At 34.5% G+C, this 17839-nt stretch overlaps 1 protein-coding gene across 8 annotated transcripts in view; it reads right to left on the bottom strand.

The window, feature by feature from the left end:
* The window catches only part of CFAP96 (cilia and flagella associated protein 96), a 97343-nt gene that overhangs the window by 73393 nt on the left and 6111 nt on the right, over window positions 1–17839 (bottom strand). For 3 of the 8 annotated variants that reach the window (XM_057537264.1, XM_057537263.1, XM_057537265.1), the window contains exons 4-8: window positions 17285–17422; window positions 17110–17185; window positions 14853–15032; window positions 10734–10903; window positions 8922–9170 (exon numbers count right to left, since the gene is read on the bottom strand). In XM_057537264.1, coding sequence (XP_057393247.1) covers window positions 9122–9170; window positions 10734–10903; window positions 14853–15032; window positions 17110–17185; window positions 17285–17422 — 613 coding nt within the window. In that variant the 3' untranslated portion in view covers window positions 8922–9121. Of the gene's footprint in view, window positions 1–8921; window positions 9171–10733; window positions 10904–13623; window positions 14159–14852; window positions 15033–17109; window positions 17186–17284; window positions 17423–17839 lie in introns of those variants that run through there. The other 5 variants (XM_057537268.1, XM_057537267.1, XM_057537269.1 and 2 more) reach the window with 3 other exon arrangements.

The following is a 17839-nucleotide window of genomic DNA, read 5'->3' on the forward strand; positions in this document are numbered from 1 at the left end:
ATATGGTGACTACATTGATTAATTTTGAAACATTACACCAACCTTGAGTTGATGAGATAAACTTCATCAGATATCATGTATTATCCTTTTAACATACTTCTGGATTCAATTTGACAATATTTTGTTAAAGATTTCTGCTTCTATGTTCAGGATATTGGTATCTATATTATTTTCTTTTTATGTCTTTATCTGATTTTGGTGTCAGGAAAATCCTGGCCTCATAAAATATAAGGTCAGGTTTTCCAATAGGAAAGTGTTCCCTCCTCCTCTATTTTCTGAAAGGATTAGTGTAGAATTGGTATTATTGATATTATTCCTTTCTAAATACATAATATAATTCACCAGAGAGCCTGGAGTTTTCTAAATGGAAAGGGTTTTACACTGCAAAATCAATCCCATTAATAGATACAGAACTATTCAGATTTTCTATTTCTTCTTGAATCAGGTTTGATCATTTGTTGTTCTTAAGAATTTGTACATTTTACATAAGTTCTCAAGTGTATTGGCATAAAGTTGCTTATAATATTCCTTATTGTCTTTTTAATGTCTAGAGGACCTGTGATGTCCCATCTTTCACTTCTGACATTGATAACTTGGGGTTCTTGTGATTCTTTGGGCATCTTGGATGTGGATTTATAATTTTCATCACACTTGGAAATTTTCAACCATTATTTCTTTAAATCTTTTTCTCACTGCTCCTTTCTGAGATGCAATAACACATATGTTAGACTGTTTGATATTGCCCTAGAGCTCACTGGTATTATTTTCATTTGCTTTTCAGTCTTTTTCCGTGTTTCACTTTGGATACTTTCTATTACTATATCTTCAAGTTCACTCGTTTTTTCTTTTGCCATGCCTAATTTTCTACTATTCCCACTTACTGAAGTTTTTCATTTCAGTTATCTTATTTTTCATCTCTAGATTTTCCATTTGGTTCTTGTTTATAACTTTCATTTTTCTTTCCAATATGTTCATATTTTCCTTTAAATACATTAACGTGGTTCAAGTAGCTATTTTAATGTCTTTATTTGCTAATTTCATCTTCTCTACTGTTTGGGGGTTTATTTCTATGGACTGATTTTTCTCCCAGTTATGGGTCATATTTTCTGGCTTCCTGGCATATCTAGTATGCCAAAAATCCACCTGGAAGATGGGTTTTTGTGAATTTTACATTGTTGATTGTCCGAATGTTGTTGCTTCCTTTACAGATTGTTGGAATTGGTTGTGTTAGGCATTACATTACTTCTGCTTCAATTTGGTGCTTTTAAGGCTTGTTTTTTAAACTTTTATTAGGGTGGGTGTAGAGTAGCCTCTAGTCTACTCGAGATCCTCTGGAACCACCACTGAATGCAGAGAGGTGAGAATGTCCCATCCTTGAATGGTTCCTGGCCTTCTGTGAGCTGTGGGAACCATGACAGGTCCATGTTGTTCTTTGTCCTGCCTCATGTTGTTCTTTGTTCTGCCTCATGGAATTTAACCTTACGCATGCCTGTCTTAGATGTCAGCAGGGTTAAGGGGATTCCTATGCAGATTTCTGAACTCTTTTCCTGTGTAGATCTTTCCTCTCTAGAACTCAACCCCACAAATTTGAGCCACTTTAGAGTCCTTGGTTCCAATTTCTGTCTCAACTCAGCAAGGCTACTATACTTTGAGACTCCAAGTCCTCCATCCTCTTCAGTCCAAAAGTGCCTCCAGACAAAAAGCAATCGCAGGGCTCACCTCAATTGTTTCCTTTTCCTCACAGATCACAATCCTGCACTGTCTGTGTCCAGTATCTAAAAAGAGTTGTTATGTATGTTTTGTACAGTTTTTAATTGCCTAAAGAAGAAGCATAAATCTGGTTCCTGATACTCTATCTTGGCTAGAAGCCATTTCTGGGTAGTCAAGTTTGGGAAGTTTGGAAAATCAAGTCCTATGAACAGACAGAACACAGTGTTGACTTTTCTAGGGAGCTGGTATATGCAGGTATGTTTTTCCACCAGATCTCCCCCAACTATAAAGAAGATGCCTGTAACTATGAGTATGTGTGTACAGGGCTATTGACCAGAATAGAAACAGAATTATTCTTATTGGAGTAATAATGCCAGAACAAGAACCTTACTCTTGTAGTCCCAATTCTCCTTAGGTAGCTCTTCAGAATGTTCAGAGGCAAGATGCTTAGTTTTTCATCTGGGGGTAAAATTCTGGGTTGCCTGAACTGGGAAAGCACTGAGGATGGGAAGGAGGTAGGAGGAAAAAAAGAAACTGACTGAAAAAGTCTTTCCTGAACACACTTTTAATTAAACATTTTTGGCTCTATTCTTACTTTTTTTGTCTACAGAATTTTTTTGAAACTCCTTATTCTCTGATGATCCCCTTATGAGTCATTTTTCTGGACTCATTATTTTACTGTTGTGTTATTAGGGTCAGAGGAGAGCCAGCAAATAAGTGTGTTCTGCCTGCCAGTTTTAATTGGAAGCCCCTAATACATTACTGTTTTTGATTATAGTATAAATAGCTTCTTAGTATATTTTTGCTTAGAACAAACATCCTCTTTCAAATTTTCACGACATATTTTAATGTTTTGTCTTCAAAATAAAATTTAAAATTAGCTAGTCAAGTTTTATTGTTTTTATTCTGTAGGGATTTTTATTAAATTGCATTAAATTTATTGATATATTAAAGATAAACAGCAAGTTTACAATATTTAGTCTCCCTGGAACATGGTCTATTGCTCCGGCCTCCTTTTATATCTTCATTTAATCTTAAGTTTCCATAGTTTTTTTCCTATTGTAAATAGAATAGTTTTCACATTTCCTAATGGACATATGGAAAAAAACTATCTTTTTTGCAGATCATTATATACATCTGTTTATCGTACAATTTTATTAGTTCAAATATCTTTCAACAGATTCTTTTTACATTGTAGGTAAATAACTATATATCACCTGCAAGCAATAATATTGTCTTTTTCTAATATTTATTTCCTCTTGGGATTTTTTCTTGTCTTCCTGCATTAATATATTTATATTAATATATTTTCCAGGGCAGTGTTTGTCTTGTTTATGGCTCAAGCTTAATGTCTGTTATGATTGTGATAGATATACTTTAGAAAGTAAGGAAGGTTCTTCCTAATCATCACATCCTAAGAGGTTTTAAGTGGAAAGAGTATTTAATTTTATCAAATGGCTTTTTAGCATCTATTAGGGGAACATGTATTTTTTTCATTTTAATATATTGAAGAACTTTATTATAATAATAGATTCACTCATGTCAAGCTATTTTAGCAGTCATAGAATAATAAATCATTTTATGTTCATTTAAAATGTGGATTCCATTGGCTTGTATTTGATTTAGGATTTTTTTTAATGAGTTAGAAATATTATTTTCCTATTTATGTTATCCTTGTCCAGTAATGCTATCCTCATAAAATAAATCAAAACTCTTTTCATATTTTTCTATGATCAAAACAATTTAAATAACAAAAGATTTCTCTGTTTTGAAGATTTGATAGGATTTAGCTCCTTAATAATCTAGACACAGTACCTTTTGGCTACTAAGTTTAACTATTATTTCCATTTTTTCTACCCTTATTGGTCCATTCATGTTTTCAGTTCTTGTTGAATTACTTCTGGTAACATTTCATTTTCAAATGTATTTGACATGGAATTGTACATGTTTTAACTGTTGCTACATCTGTGGTTAAATCTATTCCTTACTCAGAGTATAGTTTGTATTCTCTCTCACCTCTCTTTTTTTTCTAGGCTGCTTTTCAAAAAAACAATTTTAAGTTTTTCACATCTACTTTTCAATTGGTTGTTTTTCTCTCTCTTTGAATTATTTTATTTGATTTTCAATCTTTTTCAAATATTAACATCAGCGTGTAAGCCTGTCAATTTTCCGTCTGATTCTTTAGCTTTGGTGTTTGTTTGTTTTTTTTTAAACATCTTTATTGGAGTATAATTGCTTTACAATGGTGTGTTAGTTTTCTGCTTTATAACAAAGTGAATCAGCTATACATATACATATATCCCCATATCTCTTCCCTCTTGCGTCTCCCTCCCCCCCACCCTCCCTATCCCACCCCTCTAGGTGGTCACAAAGCACTGAGCTGATCTCCCTGTGCTATGCAGCTGCTTCCCACTAGCTATCTATTTTACGTTTGGTAGTGTATATATGTCCATGCCACTCTCTCACTTTGTCCCAGCTTACCCTTCCCCCTCCCCGTATCCTCAAGTCCATTCTCTAGTAGGTCTGTGTCTTTATTCCCGTCTTGCCCCTAGGTTCTTCATGACCTTTTTTTTTTTTTTTAGATTCCATATATATGTGTTAGCATACGGTATATGTTTTTCTCTTTCTGACTTACTTCACTCTGTATGACAGACTCTAGGTCCATCCACCTCACTACAAATAACTCAGTTTCATTTCTTTTTATGGCTGAGTAATATTCCATTGTATATATGTGCCACATCTTCTTTATCCATTCATCTGTTGATGGACACTTAGGTTGCTTCCATGTCCTGGCTATTGTAAATAGAGTTGCAATGAACATTTTGGTACATGACACTTTTTTTTTTTTTTTTTTTTTTAAAGGATTTTCTTATTTATTTATTTATTTATTTATTTATTTTTTGGCTGTGTTGGGTCTTCGGTTCGTGCGAGGGCTTTCTCCAGTTGCGGCAAGCGGGGGCCACTCTTCATCGCGGTGCGGGGACCGCTCTTCATCGCGGTGCGCGGGCCTTTCTCTATCGCGGCCCCTCCCGTCGCGGGGCACAGGCTCCAGACGCGCAGGCTCAGCAATTGTGGCTCACGGGCCCAGCTGCTCCGTGGCATGTGGGATCTTCCCAGACCAGGGCTCGAACCCGTGTCCCCTGCATTAGCAGGCAGATTCTCAACCACTGCGCCACCAGGGAAGCCCCCATGACACTTTTTGAATGATGGTTCTCTCACGGTATATGCCCAGTAGTGGGATTGCTGGGTCGTATGGTAGTTCTATTTTTAGTTTTTTAAGGAACCTCCATACTGTTCTCCATAGTGGCTGTATCAGCTTACATTCCCACCAACAGTGCAAGAGGGTTCCCTTTTCACCACACCCTCTCCAGCATTTATTGTTTGTAGATTTTTTGGTGATGGCCATTCTGAACAGTGTGAGATGATATCTCATTGTAGTTTTGATTTGCATTTCTCTAATGATTAATGATGTTGAGCATTCTTTCATGTGTTTGTTGGCAATCTGTATATCTTCTTTGGAGAAATGTCTATTTAGGTCTTCTGCCCATTTTTGGATTGGGTTGTTTGTTTTTTTGATATTGAGCTGCATGAGCTGCTTGTAAATTTTGGAGATGAATCCTATGTCAGTTGCTTCATTTGCAAATATTTTCTCCCATTCTGAGGGTTGTCTTCTCATCTTGTTTATGTAGCTTTGGTTTTTTATTACGTATTGATCTCAGTTTTGAGTAATAATTGGGAAGTTAGCAAGACAATGAAAGGCATAGGGTATTCCAGGAAAGGAAAAGCATGTGAGCCATCATAATAGCTCAGAACAACATGTCACTTGCAAGGAATCACAAATAATTCAAGGTGAAGGGGAAAGATGATTAAATATGGCCACCATAGTATATTCATTCATTCAATCAACAAATATTTACTGACTGCCTACAAAAAGTGTCAAGCGCTATGCTAGGTGCTAATAACCATAAACAAAATAGATATGGTTTTACAGTACTTATGATATCACAGAAGATACAGGCTAATAAATATTATAAACGTGAAGTTAGAAGGTGTTATTTGAATACTTAACAAGGGGACCTAACCTCATCTCAAAGATCAGGAAGGCCTTACATAAGGAAGAAACATTTTTAGAAGAGATCTGAAAGTCTACAAATTGGAGTTAGTAAGGTAAGAAGATGATGGATGGTGGGAAAAGTTCCAAGCTATAGAAAGTGGATAAATCCCTCCCAGGCAAGGGACAGCATGTCTGTCATTATAAAAAGTGAAATAAGTCTACTGTAGGTAGAATGAAAAGAGCAAAGAGTAACAAGAAATAAAGGAAAAGAAATGAGTCAAGTCTCGAAGAGCCTTTTAACCCTGATATAGATTTTGCCTTTATCTTAAGGATAATGGGAATCCACTAAAGGGTTTTTAACTTAGTGAAGTAGTGGATTGGATGGTAAAGGGAGATGATTTCTGAATAATTTCAAGATTTGTTTTAAGTTACATGATATTTGGAAGCACAATTTACCGAGAGAGGGAATAATTAATGAGGAGCTAATTTAAGAGGTAAAAATGATAGATTTCATTTTGGAAGCATTACATTTGAGCTCTCTAGGAGATCATTTTAAAAAGAAAAAAGATGTCTTGTAGGCAGTTATAAATAGAACTCTGATTCAGGATAATGTTGTAAGCTGGAGATATGGTTTAAAGCTTAATTAAATTGCTCCAATTTACCCAGCTAGTCATAGGTTGAGCCTGGCTTATTATTAATATACAGTCCACAATATTAACATACAAAAGGAGCAAGCAATCTCTGAAGAAGCAGGGTAAGGTTTCCAAAAATACACTATGCTACTGCTTAACATTCCCTCCAGTTCCTGTTGGAGCTTCTTATTGATCTAAGTCTCTCTCAAAGTTAAGCATTTCTTCCATGATCAGGTTAACATCCTTAATCTTCGTTTCAACTTTGAGCCTTAAATAGGTGTGGTTGGATGGTTCATAACAGAGATTAACAACTACTAAGCAAGCATATTATTGCTTCCATTATTCTCTGATGGTGGATGCAGAAAACCACTCAAGTCATACAGGCATCCTAATGGGCAGTAGATAACTAGATGCCTGAGTTGTCAAGAGACAGAACACCAGTGTCCATTAATGTTAACTCTTCACAACTGACTCTGGGGGAAAAAGTTGTTTCACAGGAAACCACCTAATGTTGTATTGTTATATTTTCAAAACTAAAAGGAGAGAGAGACACTAGTTGTAAGAAAACAATGGGCATCGTAAATAGTTTGTGCCCCTCAAATCAAATTTGTATGTGTGTGTTCCTCTATTTCTGATCATTTCAAAAATCTTAACTTTTCTATAGGCTTCGCTATTCCTATTACTGGTTTCTCTATTTGACACAATATATTTATGTAAACTCTAGATAAGCTCTGTCAACTGTCACACTGCTTTTTACACCCTTCAGGAGGCATTAGATGAGTACTCGCATCTATGAATTAATTATATGAAGTGTGCATTGTTATGAGAGGCACATTAATAAAATAAATAGCTAACAAAAGGCAGAGGTGAAAATGAGCAATTATTTAGATTTTAATAAAATCTGAATATATAAACCTCTTCCTCAAAATAATGCATATACTTATAAGGCTTGTTTGGTAACATTTATCTATATGCAACTAAATGAGTTTTTATTCAGTTTTGTCCACCTGGCAAAACCTTTGCTATTCTGAAGACAAATGTATTCCCCTTTGAGTCTCATTATACCCCTAACAATGTCTTCAAGATCTTCATTCTACACTGTCCTTTGGATAGGAAACAAAATTTTTAAGTATTTTAGAAAACTTTTTAAGTCTTTTTAAAAAATCTTTTAAAAAAATATTTTCTTTTAGAAAAAAGTAAACAGTTATGAGGCATGGAAATAAAAATAGATTTTTGACAACACTAAAAATTCTCTGTACCATCTGCAATCCCTTTAAAAGCCAGATGTGGATCTGGATTGACATGGTTTCCCCCCACTGAAAAAAAAAGTAGGTCCAGAAAGAGACTACTGCCACCCCTATATATTCTGGTTTTCAGCTCTGACAGGTCTAGAGTGGCATAGAGACAACTACTAAGAAAAAACCATGGATCAAAAATAATTCCCGCAATACATTATATTAATAGATATTGTAAATTTCTCTTTTTAAATACCACTGCCACCCCGCCCCAACTGAATGACGACTATTGAGAGAGACCTCACTATGAATTACAGTAATATATTTAAATCATATCTTTTAAGAACAGATATTTTTTAAGTGGTAGGACGAGTGAAGAGAGAACTTGGGAAGGAGAGGGTAAGACCCAGAGAGGCAGGTACGAGAGAGGCAGCTCTGAGCAGCTACCGAGGAGCATGAGAGGACACCAAAGGCCAACTGCACCTGTCTTGAAACCTGGCCATTGTTCGTAATATACTGAACTTAAAGTACATCCCCACTCTCCCTTCCCCCTCCTCATCCTGAGGGTGCCATTGGCTGATCTGATGCTGTACATAGGCCACAAATAGAAGGCACGATACCACATAAATTGAGCTATCTGCCTCACTATATCATGTGTGTATACATGAATCTATGCAATATGACTGGATCAATACTTCTCTTTGATGTTAAGAATGCTTGGGCTTCCCTGGTGGCGCAGTGGTTGAGAATCTGCCTGCCAATGCAGGGGACACGGGTTCGAGCCCTGGTCCGGGAAGATCACACATGTCGCGGAACAACTAGGCCCGTGAGCCACAATTACTGAGCGTGCGCGTCTGGAGCCTGTGCTCTGCAACAAGAGAGGCCGCGATAGTGAGAGGCCCGTGCACCGCGATGAAGAGTGGCCCCCGCTTGCCACAACTAGAGAAAGCCCTCAAACAGAAACGAAGACCCAACACAGCCATAAATAAAATAAATAAATAAAATTAAAGAAAAAAAAAAAAAAAGGAATGCTTTAACAGGCTGTGACACTGGGATAACTATCAACTCAACCTTCAAATACCTCCAAGAAGGAAGAGCAAATTAAGAATTCACTGTGCATGTTCTACCCCTCCAGCCCCCATTTTCACCCCTACCCTCCAACCCTGCAATATTTTAACATTAGGAGCAAAATATTTCAAATGACAGACTACACTTCAAGGTTTTATAACATTTCTAAACATTCCTAAACATCTCCTCAGAAACACAGATCTAAACACAGATCAGCAAGCATATGTTAAATTATTAACAAATACTATTTATTTATTATGTAATAGTACTAAAAGATGGAAGAGTATTAGAGTCACAGCCCTAAATTTCTTTTAAATGCTTGAGCTATTTGTTCCACAATATCTTATATTTTTTCAAATAATGAGCACTTGATAATGAATTTTTGGTAGTCGGGACCTATACGGCTATTTGTCTTCCAGATGCTAATAGGACTGTACTGAAGCAATCTTGTAGTTCTTCATATTTAGTGCCCTAAAATTGGAAAATAAATGCACATTTAATTTTATAGGTGCAGGTAATATATGTTTATTCTTGTAAAAACATTTTGCAATAAAAAATTACCAATCCAAAACCAAATTTTCTCACCAAATAAAAAGCTTCACTTTATATGTCAGATATACTTTTAAAATGTAATTTAAGAGGGAATAACTGGTTTATGATACCAATTTTAAATGCTATTGCCCAAAGGTTTATTAGTTTTAAAATTAGGATAGAAGAAGCTAAAACTTGATTTAGGATAATATTTGTGATCATGTAAAAAAAGAGGGATTGAATAAACTCAAAATTACTCAACAAAAGATAAACTTCTGATTTTCCAGAAGAACAATCAGTTACTTTTTTCTTTACTCTGCTCTAAACATATATGCTAGGGCATCATAGAGCTTTCTTGGATCTGTCCTCTGGATAGCCAGAAAACCTGAAACCACCCTGCACCAAAAAAATTCCATCTATTTGAGGGTGAGTGTTGTGAGGAAAATTCCAATTTTACTGTCAGTTCTATGGTATAACTAAAGTTGGCCAGAGTACTGATAGGTAACTTGCCAAAGGATAAAGGTCCAAACACATGGAAAAAAGGCTCCATATCTTTGTTTCCCAGACCGATCATCTAACAACTAGCCCTCAAAGAATATTATTCCTATAGACAACAGTCAAATTACACAAATCATGAAGGGCAGGTCTCACTTTGGTGATATAATAATGATGTTGGCATTACAATCACTGTCCACAAGTGATGAAGATGTACTACTGTTTTTACAAAAGGAAAGAATGTGAATTTGATGTCCTTTACCTAATCCATTGTATGATTACACTGAAGTCAGAAATATGTAAGTTAGTTAAATTGGCATTAAAAGTTTTCCAATGAATAGGTGGAAAGGTAATCAAATCAATTCTTCAGTTATTTATGATCTTGCGCACACACCAAAAGAATGATGGATTGTCCTATTCTAAATTACACTCTGAACTTCTAAGAACTTCTTTTCAGTTTTGAGAGTGCTCAAAATCTAGGTAAAATTGAAGTTCCATGATACATTCATAATATACATATACTTTTCCTCGAAGCATTTTTAATTAAGCGGAATATTTCCTGCTTTCATAGGTTATTTGAAAGTTAAGAACAGAATAAGTGTCATTAGGATTCCAAACAATTACTGAGAGCCTGGGGCCCACATAGAGATAATAATTTAGCAAGGGTCAAAAGACTGAGAAACAGACAATGTTAACATGTACTGCTAACTGAACTGTATATATCTAAAGTCTCAAATGACTCGAAATAAGGTGCTATATAGATTTGCTTTAAAAATTATTAACAGAATAGTTTGTTACAGAAAAATTAAGCTTCTTGAATTGGGAATTTCAGAAGATGGGAAAGAACTTCTACAGGGGAGGGCAGGTATAAGAAAGAAGCTGAGATTTCTAAAGTCACCCAAATTTGTCATTTTTTAAAGTATGTATAAATAAAAGATATTATTTTGAAGAAATCTAAAAGCTGAAAATAATTTGTCTTGGTTTATGGGCTAAATGTAACATTACTACCTTTTGACATTCAAAGTCATTATACTTTCAGTTGGTCTGCTTTTTGGTCCACCTGGTGGATGGAAAACCTTAGCACCTTTTCTGGAAATATGGCTTGTCAATTTATCCCCATAAGGGTCAGCAGAATGTGAAGGGTAAGAATCAAATGTTCCTGCCTTCATTCCACCAGCCTACAAATAAAAATGAGACAATTTAATGTGGTTTTGTAAAAATGCTTCTAACAAAATTAGATTTGAAGAAGTTCATACATATTTGTGCATTGTACATGGAGTTGGTTTTACATTTAAAGAAAATTGTCTGGGGGGCTTCCCTGGTGGTGCAGTGGTTGAGAATCCGCCTGCCAATGCAGGGGACACGGGTTCGAGCCCTGGTCTGGGAAGATCCCACATGCCGCGGAGCAACTGGGCCCATGAGCCACAACTACTGAGCTTGCGCGTCTGGAGGCTGTGCTCCGCAACAAGAGAGGCCACGATAGTGAGAGGCCCGCGCACCGCGATGAAGAGTGGCCCCCGTTTGCCGCAACTAGAGAGAGCCCTCCCACAGAAACGAAGACCCAACACAGCCAAAAATAAATAAATAAAATAAAAAAAAAAAAAAAAAAGAAAATTGTCTGTACTGTTTAATTCAAATACCACCAAAGCGTCTCCCTACCACCAATTCTATGGGGTTAAGACACTGTAATTCCAAAAGTTCTCTATTAAAATGCAAATATTTATAAGAAGGTAATATTCTAAACTGTTGCCAACAGTTAATATTCTAGTGAGAATTTATCAGATCAGGCTATCATCTACACAGGAGGTGAGCCCATTACTGAGGGAATGAGACCTAGGTCACACGTATTCTGATAGAGAAAGGAGTTAGGGCTCAGAACCAGAAGATGAGAGAAGAGGCCAAGGGTAAGGTTTGTCCAACAGGGAGCCTGGCACGACATGAGTTCACTAAATGTCAGTAAATGATGGGGAAGATACTAAAAATAAAAAAATTTTTTTTGATAAAAATAAAGGAAGAGCACATAGAAAAAGAGAGAGGAAACTGTAATCCACAGTCAGTCCTCCGTATCCACAAGTTCTGCATGCTCAGATTCAACCAACCTCAGATCGAAAATATTTAAAGAAAAAGAACTCCAGAAAGTTCCAAAGAGAAAAACTTGAACTTGACATGTGCTTTACATAGCATTTACATTGTATTAGATATTATAAGTAATCTAAAGATGATTTAAAGTACACAGGAGGATAAGCAAAGGTTACATGCAAATACTACGCCATTTTATATAAGGGACCTGAGCATCCTCAAATTTTGGTATCCTGAGAATGGGGGGGGGGGGGTGTCCTGAAACCAATCCCCCATGGATACTGTACCATATACTGTACTTTTCTTGTAATCTATTAAGAGAAGTCAATCAAAATATTTTTTGAGCTATACACAAAACAAACAAACATTTGCTTTGACCTTTTAAACTGAGTTACTAACAGGATTTTTATCATTATATTATATATGGTCAACAAGAAAACTCTGTACAATCACAATGACCCATTTAATTAGGCATCCTTTCTCTGACAGTGTCTAAGTCAGATATACATGAAAACTTGATTCGTTGGAAAGATATGGTTGTAATTTTTCAAGTTTTCCAGATAGAGGCACATGGATTATTTTTAAGAGCAACAAATAATAAGGAATCTTAAGAAAATAAAATTAATTAATTAATTAATGTAAAAGCAAAACAGATGAATTGAAAATGTAAAAATATACATGGTAAATAAACCAACCCACCAGATGATACTTAAAAAATAAATAGGTAAGTCTATATTATAATTAAGATTGAGAAATGGGTGGAAGAAACCTGTACATATATGGAATAGCAAAAACTGTAAGATAGTATTTTTGTACACCTCTATGTTAATAAATTTGAAAATATGAATGAAATGAATGATTTTCAAAGAAAATATTGTCAAAAGTGACTCAAAAAGAGAGAGACCACCTACAGAAAACAGATGGGCATCATGCAAGAAATTAAGCCCAGAACATTTCCTATGAGAATTCTTTCAGGCTTTCAAGGAACAGATATTTCTGGTGCTATTAAACTCTTACAGAACACAGAAAAAGAAGGAAATCTCCCGATTATTTTAAGATGCTATTATCTACTTATACCAAAATAGAACAAGGCATATAAAAATAAAAGTACAGACCAGTCACAACCCTTAAAATTACTGATGTGAAAATACTTAATATTAACAAATAAAACACAGTGTTACACTTAAAGATTAATACAACACAGTCAAGTGGGAATCATTCCAAGAAATCTATTACTGTTACTTATAACAAGTCAATGGAGGAAAAAAAGATGGTCTAAACAGATTACACCAAAATATTCAGTATAATTCTACATACATTCTTGATTTAGTCTTATTTTTGGCATCTATAAAAATGAACACTGGAGGAGTTCCCATGATCCCCATATCATATCCAAATACTGGAATGAGCATGACATAAGAGATATAAATATTAGAAAGGAAGGACCAAAATTATTTGCAGATATATAATCATATGTCTAAAGATCCAAAGAGAATCAACAGAATACCCATTAGAACATAAGAAACTTTAATGAAGTGGCCAGTTATTTTAAAAAATCAAATGTTTTAATAAGAACAAATAATAAAGGGGATTGATGGGAGAAAAAAGCATTGACCAGGACCTTAAAATAAGTAGGAATAAATATAAGACAGAAAAATCTATGTGAAGTAAAATATTAAAATCTACAAGACAAATAAAGGTTTTTGTAAGTAGCTTAATTCTAGGTCAGAAGATTCAAAATATAAATATGTTAATACAAGCAAAAATCTAAAGATTTAATTTTAGAGCAAAATACCTAAGGTCTTTTTTCCCCCAGCACTTTACAAAATAATTCCAAAGTTCTAAATAATAAATATTGGAAAACAGCCATATAACTTTTTTAAAGAGTAAGAAGAGACTAGACCCACCCAATATTAAAATGCAAAAATAATTAAAAGTAGTTTGGTACTGGTAGAAATAAACATCAATCAAATTGCATGAAAATTCAGGAAAAAAAAAACTAAAAAATGGGAATTTTGATTTGATAAGGGTGGCATTTCAAAGCAGGGGTGCTAATTATCCTATTGGTGAGATCAGGAACAACTGAATTTTTTCACAATCAGTTTTACGTAAATCTAATTTAAGTATAATAAACTGCACCCATTTTAAGTTTACAATTCTATGAGCTTTGACAGATGTATACACGCTTAAAATCACAACGACAGTCAAGGCACAGAACGTGTCCTCCCCACAACGCTTCCTTCTGCCCTTAAAACTGAATTTTGAAAAAGATAAAAGCTGGATCCTTACCTTGCTCTTTACATCAAAATACATTTCAGTAAAAGAAATCAGGAATGCATATTTTTCTAATACTGCTGGGAAGGAAAGTCATTCTGAGAATGACATAAACTCAGCACAAAGGACTGATAAATTTGACTACATCAAATTATTAAATTTCTGAAGAGCACAAAATACTATAACCAAAGTCAAAGATTCACCAGACTAGAAAAATTATTTTCAACACAAATGATAAAACAATATCCTTAATATATGAAAAGATCTTACAAATCAGTATCAAAAAGACAAATATCCTAATAGAACATTCGCAAGGAAAATTAACAGGCAATTCACAGAAGAAAAACGAAAGTATAAACTAAGGTTTACTGTTAGAAGCATTTTCATTTTTATTCACACTTGTTGTAAACCTCAGCAGAAGGGAGACAGTTCATTTTAATCACCACTTCAAAAACTAAAGATTATCTGACTTTTTATGGTTTTGAGAAAAACTATGCCTAAATCTAGAGAGGCACTTAGAAAATTTATTGTAAAGTAAAATACTTTTGAAATGGTTATGAAATGGTTAATAATTATTTCATTATAAGAGCTTCATTATTCCCTATGCTATCCAGTTTTATGACTTTTCATAATTTCATAAAAACAAGTTTCATGATTCATGGCATGAATATAAACAAAAGTTTATTATTTACATGGGTAATAAAATAATGATAGCAAGAGGCAATGTTTCTTTATAATGCTTAATAGTTTTTCATTCTAAAATTTTTAACTTACCTTTTTACCAGGAGAAGAGGGCTTAAAAGGGTTTGCAAGTGCTTCTTTCTTCTCCGCTTTTTTAATTGGTGGTAAAGGTTTCTCAAACAAATAAGGATTGGTATCAAAATATTCCCTTGGGTAAAGATTTAATTTGAAAGGTGTCCCTTTAAGTAAACGATGGTGTTCTTCATTCTCTTTCTGTAAATTAAAGAGTTTGAAATTATATAGCAAAAATTACTCAAACTGGAAGTAATGTAGAGTTAATATACCTTTAAATTTTAATATAAGCATGTAGATTTTTTAATATATACTGCTGGGTTCACTTTTTTGAAACATTCCTTTGTTATGTTCTATTTTTATGATACAAAAGATATGCTTACTTATGAACAAGCACAGTTATGATTGTTCATTTTGGATATAAATATATTTGATGTATAGAGATTTATTTATCACTTGAACAAATCTGTACCAACTATCTGGGTGATATAAGGCAGTAAAAAAAAGTCAGTCTCTAGTTCAAACCCTAACTCCTTCCTGCTTTTTAGCATTTCTCAGGGACACTGGGAAAGTTACTTACTTTTTTAGTGTCACATTTTCTTTAACTGTAAATGATGATAATATTCCCCACACCCTTAATGCTGTTGTAAAGATTAAATGAGATTATGTGTTCAAAGTACCTGGCATATGATAGGCCTTCAAAAAAATGTCAGCTTTTACTTCTAAGAATAAGGAATACTTACTTTTTACATTACAACATTTTTTTTTAATAAATTTATTTATTTATTTATGGCTGCGTTGGGTCTTCATTGCTGTGCACAGGCCTTCCCTAGTTGCGGTGAATGGGGGCCACTCTTCACTGCAGTGCATGGGCCCCCCACTGCGGTGGCCTCCCCTGCCGTGGAGCACAGGCTCTAGGCACATGGGCTTCAGCAGTTGTGGTACACAGGCCCAGCCACTCCGCGGCATGTGGGATCCTCCCGGACCAGGGCTCGAACCCGTGTCCCCCGCACTGGCAGGCGGACTCCCAACCACTGTGCCACCAGGGAAGTCCCAACATTTTTATATTACAATATTATTTTAGGAAATCCAGGGACATAAAATTTCTGACTTACAAATAATAAGTTCTAAAAGTAAGAACTCTAAAGAGAGAAAAGTATCTTATACCCATACACTTTGGATGAAAGACTAATTACTGAGCCATTGATAAAATTGCCTTGTATGCATTTATAAATTATGTATTATTTTTCCTATAGAATATTATGTATTATTATTCCTATTCTATATAAAAAGTAGTTTACACAGAATTTTATATAAAGTGAATAATCCATGCATAGAAACAAGAGATGCCTATTTTCAAATGACCAAGGTTTCTGCCCAATTTAATAGAAAACTTTTCCTGGGTTTGGACATGCCCATTTGCAAAACTGGCTACTACCCTTCTATCTCACTGCCACTTAAAATCACCACAGCCAAAATTATTGAAAACTGCATGCCTAAAAAAACAAAAATTTAAAAACTTATAAAATAGTTGCCATTTAATTTCTGTTTCTTAACATCCAAATGAACTTGACTTTCCATTACTACCAGCTTTCTTTAAATTATATCAATATTGTTAAATTATGTTGATATGGTTCCAAAATTTCTACAGGTTCCTCTATTCCTTCGCATGTAGGCATTCTCCACAAATGTGAATATGCTTCACTGTAAGTCAAATATTGTATAAAGTGAGTGTAAGAGGCTTATGCCAGTACATCTCAGTTTTTATTTCTGCCATGTAATAAAGTGAGTCGTTTTCTCCCGTCCTTTCACTTTCTCCCCTGTAGGTTTTCATTCTCTACTCCACTTCCTCCCTTCTCCCCATCACTCCTCCATCCCATTCATTCACCATAATGGCCTGATCAGCCCAAAAGTACTACCACTACTTTTTTAGGCACAATATATTAGGGTGTGGTGGGAACACGGCTAAGGACCAGGATACTTTTAGGACTCTTCTAATCAAAATAGAGCATAGCTGATCAGGCCAAGTTAACAGAGGTCTCACAGCTGGTTTGGAGAGATACAGGATAGATGTGGTAAACTATAGCAGGGGTTAAAGCTCATTCTGGGAATCTAATATCAGAAAGGTAAAATTATCACAATTCATAAACATCAATCTGCCATTGCCCAAGTAATACAAATAGATAAAACAAAACAAACCTTAATTAGATCACAAGTGAATTCTCTAAGTCAACTAAATAAGAGAAAGGTTGGAAAAAGTTAAAATAGATTCTTTTACCTTGTCATTTAGTTTTGCTGCATCATAGAAATCAGCAGAGTGTGAAAACTGCTTACCTATGGTAACGTTTGCATAGCTAAAGAAGGAAAATAATAATGATGATGACTTCAGGGTTCAGAAATTAATTTTTTTTTAATTCAAAACAAATGATACAAAAGTATTAAAAATATCTTACCCATATCCAGTTCCTTTCTTTCCTGGGTTTGTGTACAAATTCTTTCCAGGTGGCTCATATTTTTCTTTGGGTTTTGATTGTGCACTGAAAAATGGGACTGGTCTACCTATTGTTCCATAGTAACTTCCTAATCCACACCTTAAATACAGTTTAACCACAAAAACAAAAAGGAGCAAGTTAAAATAGCAAATTTTGTGTTATACATATTTTACCATAATTTATAAAATATTATTAAAAGGGAGCAAAATATATGCAATGGAACTGACTTGCCTAACTTTGGTAAGAAAAAAATTTTTTTCCTTATTTTGTAATCTAATTTCCCCTATTTTTCAAAGTCACAGATTTTGAGATAATATTTTTAATTTTTATGCCTATTTTAAATGCTCTAAACAAAACTTAATAATCTCTAGGAAGTTAGAAGAGTTTACATTAATTCAGTTAACTATAACAACAAATAGAATCTTTGTTTTTTTTAAATTATTTATTTTTTATTTAAGTATAGTTGATTTACAATATTATATTAGTTCCAGAGGGTGGGAGAGGCTGAAAAATACA

This window comes from Balaenoptera acutorostrata, chromosome 21 (genome assembly GCF_949987535.1).
Source record: "Balaenoptera acutorostrata chromosome 21, mBalAcu1.1, whole genome shotgun sequence".
In the NCBI taxonomy this organism is placed as follows: Eukaryota; Metazoa; Chordata; class Mammalia; order Artiodactyla; family Balaenopteridae; genus Balaenoptera; species Balaenoptera acutorostrata.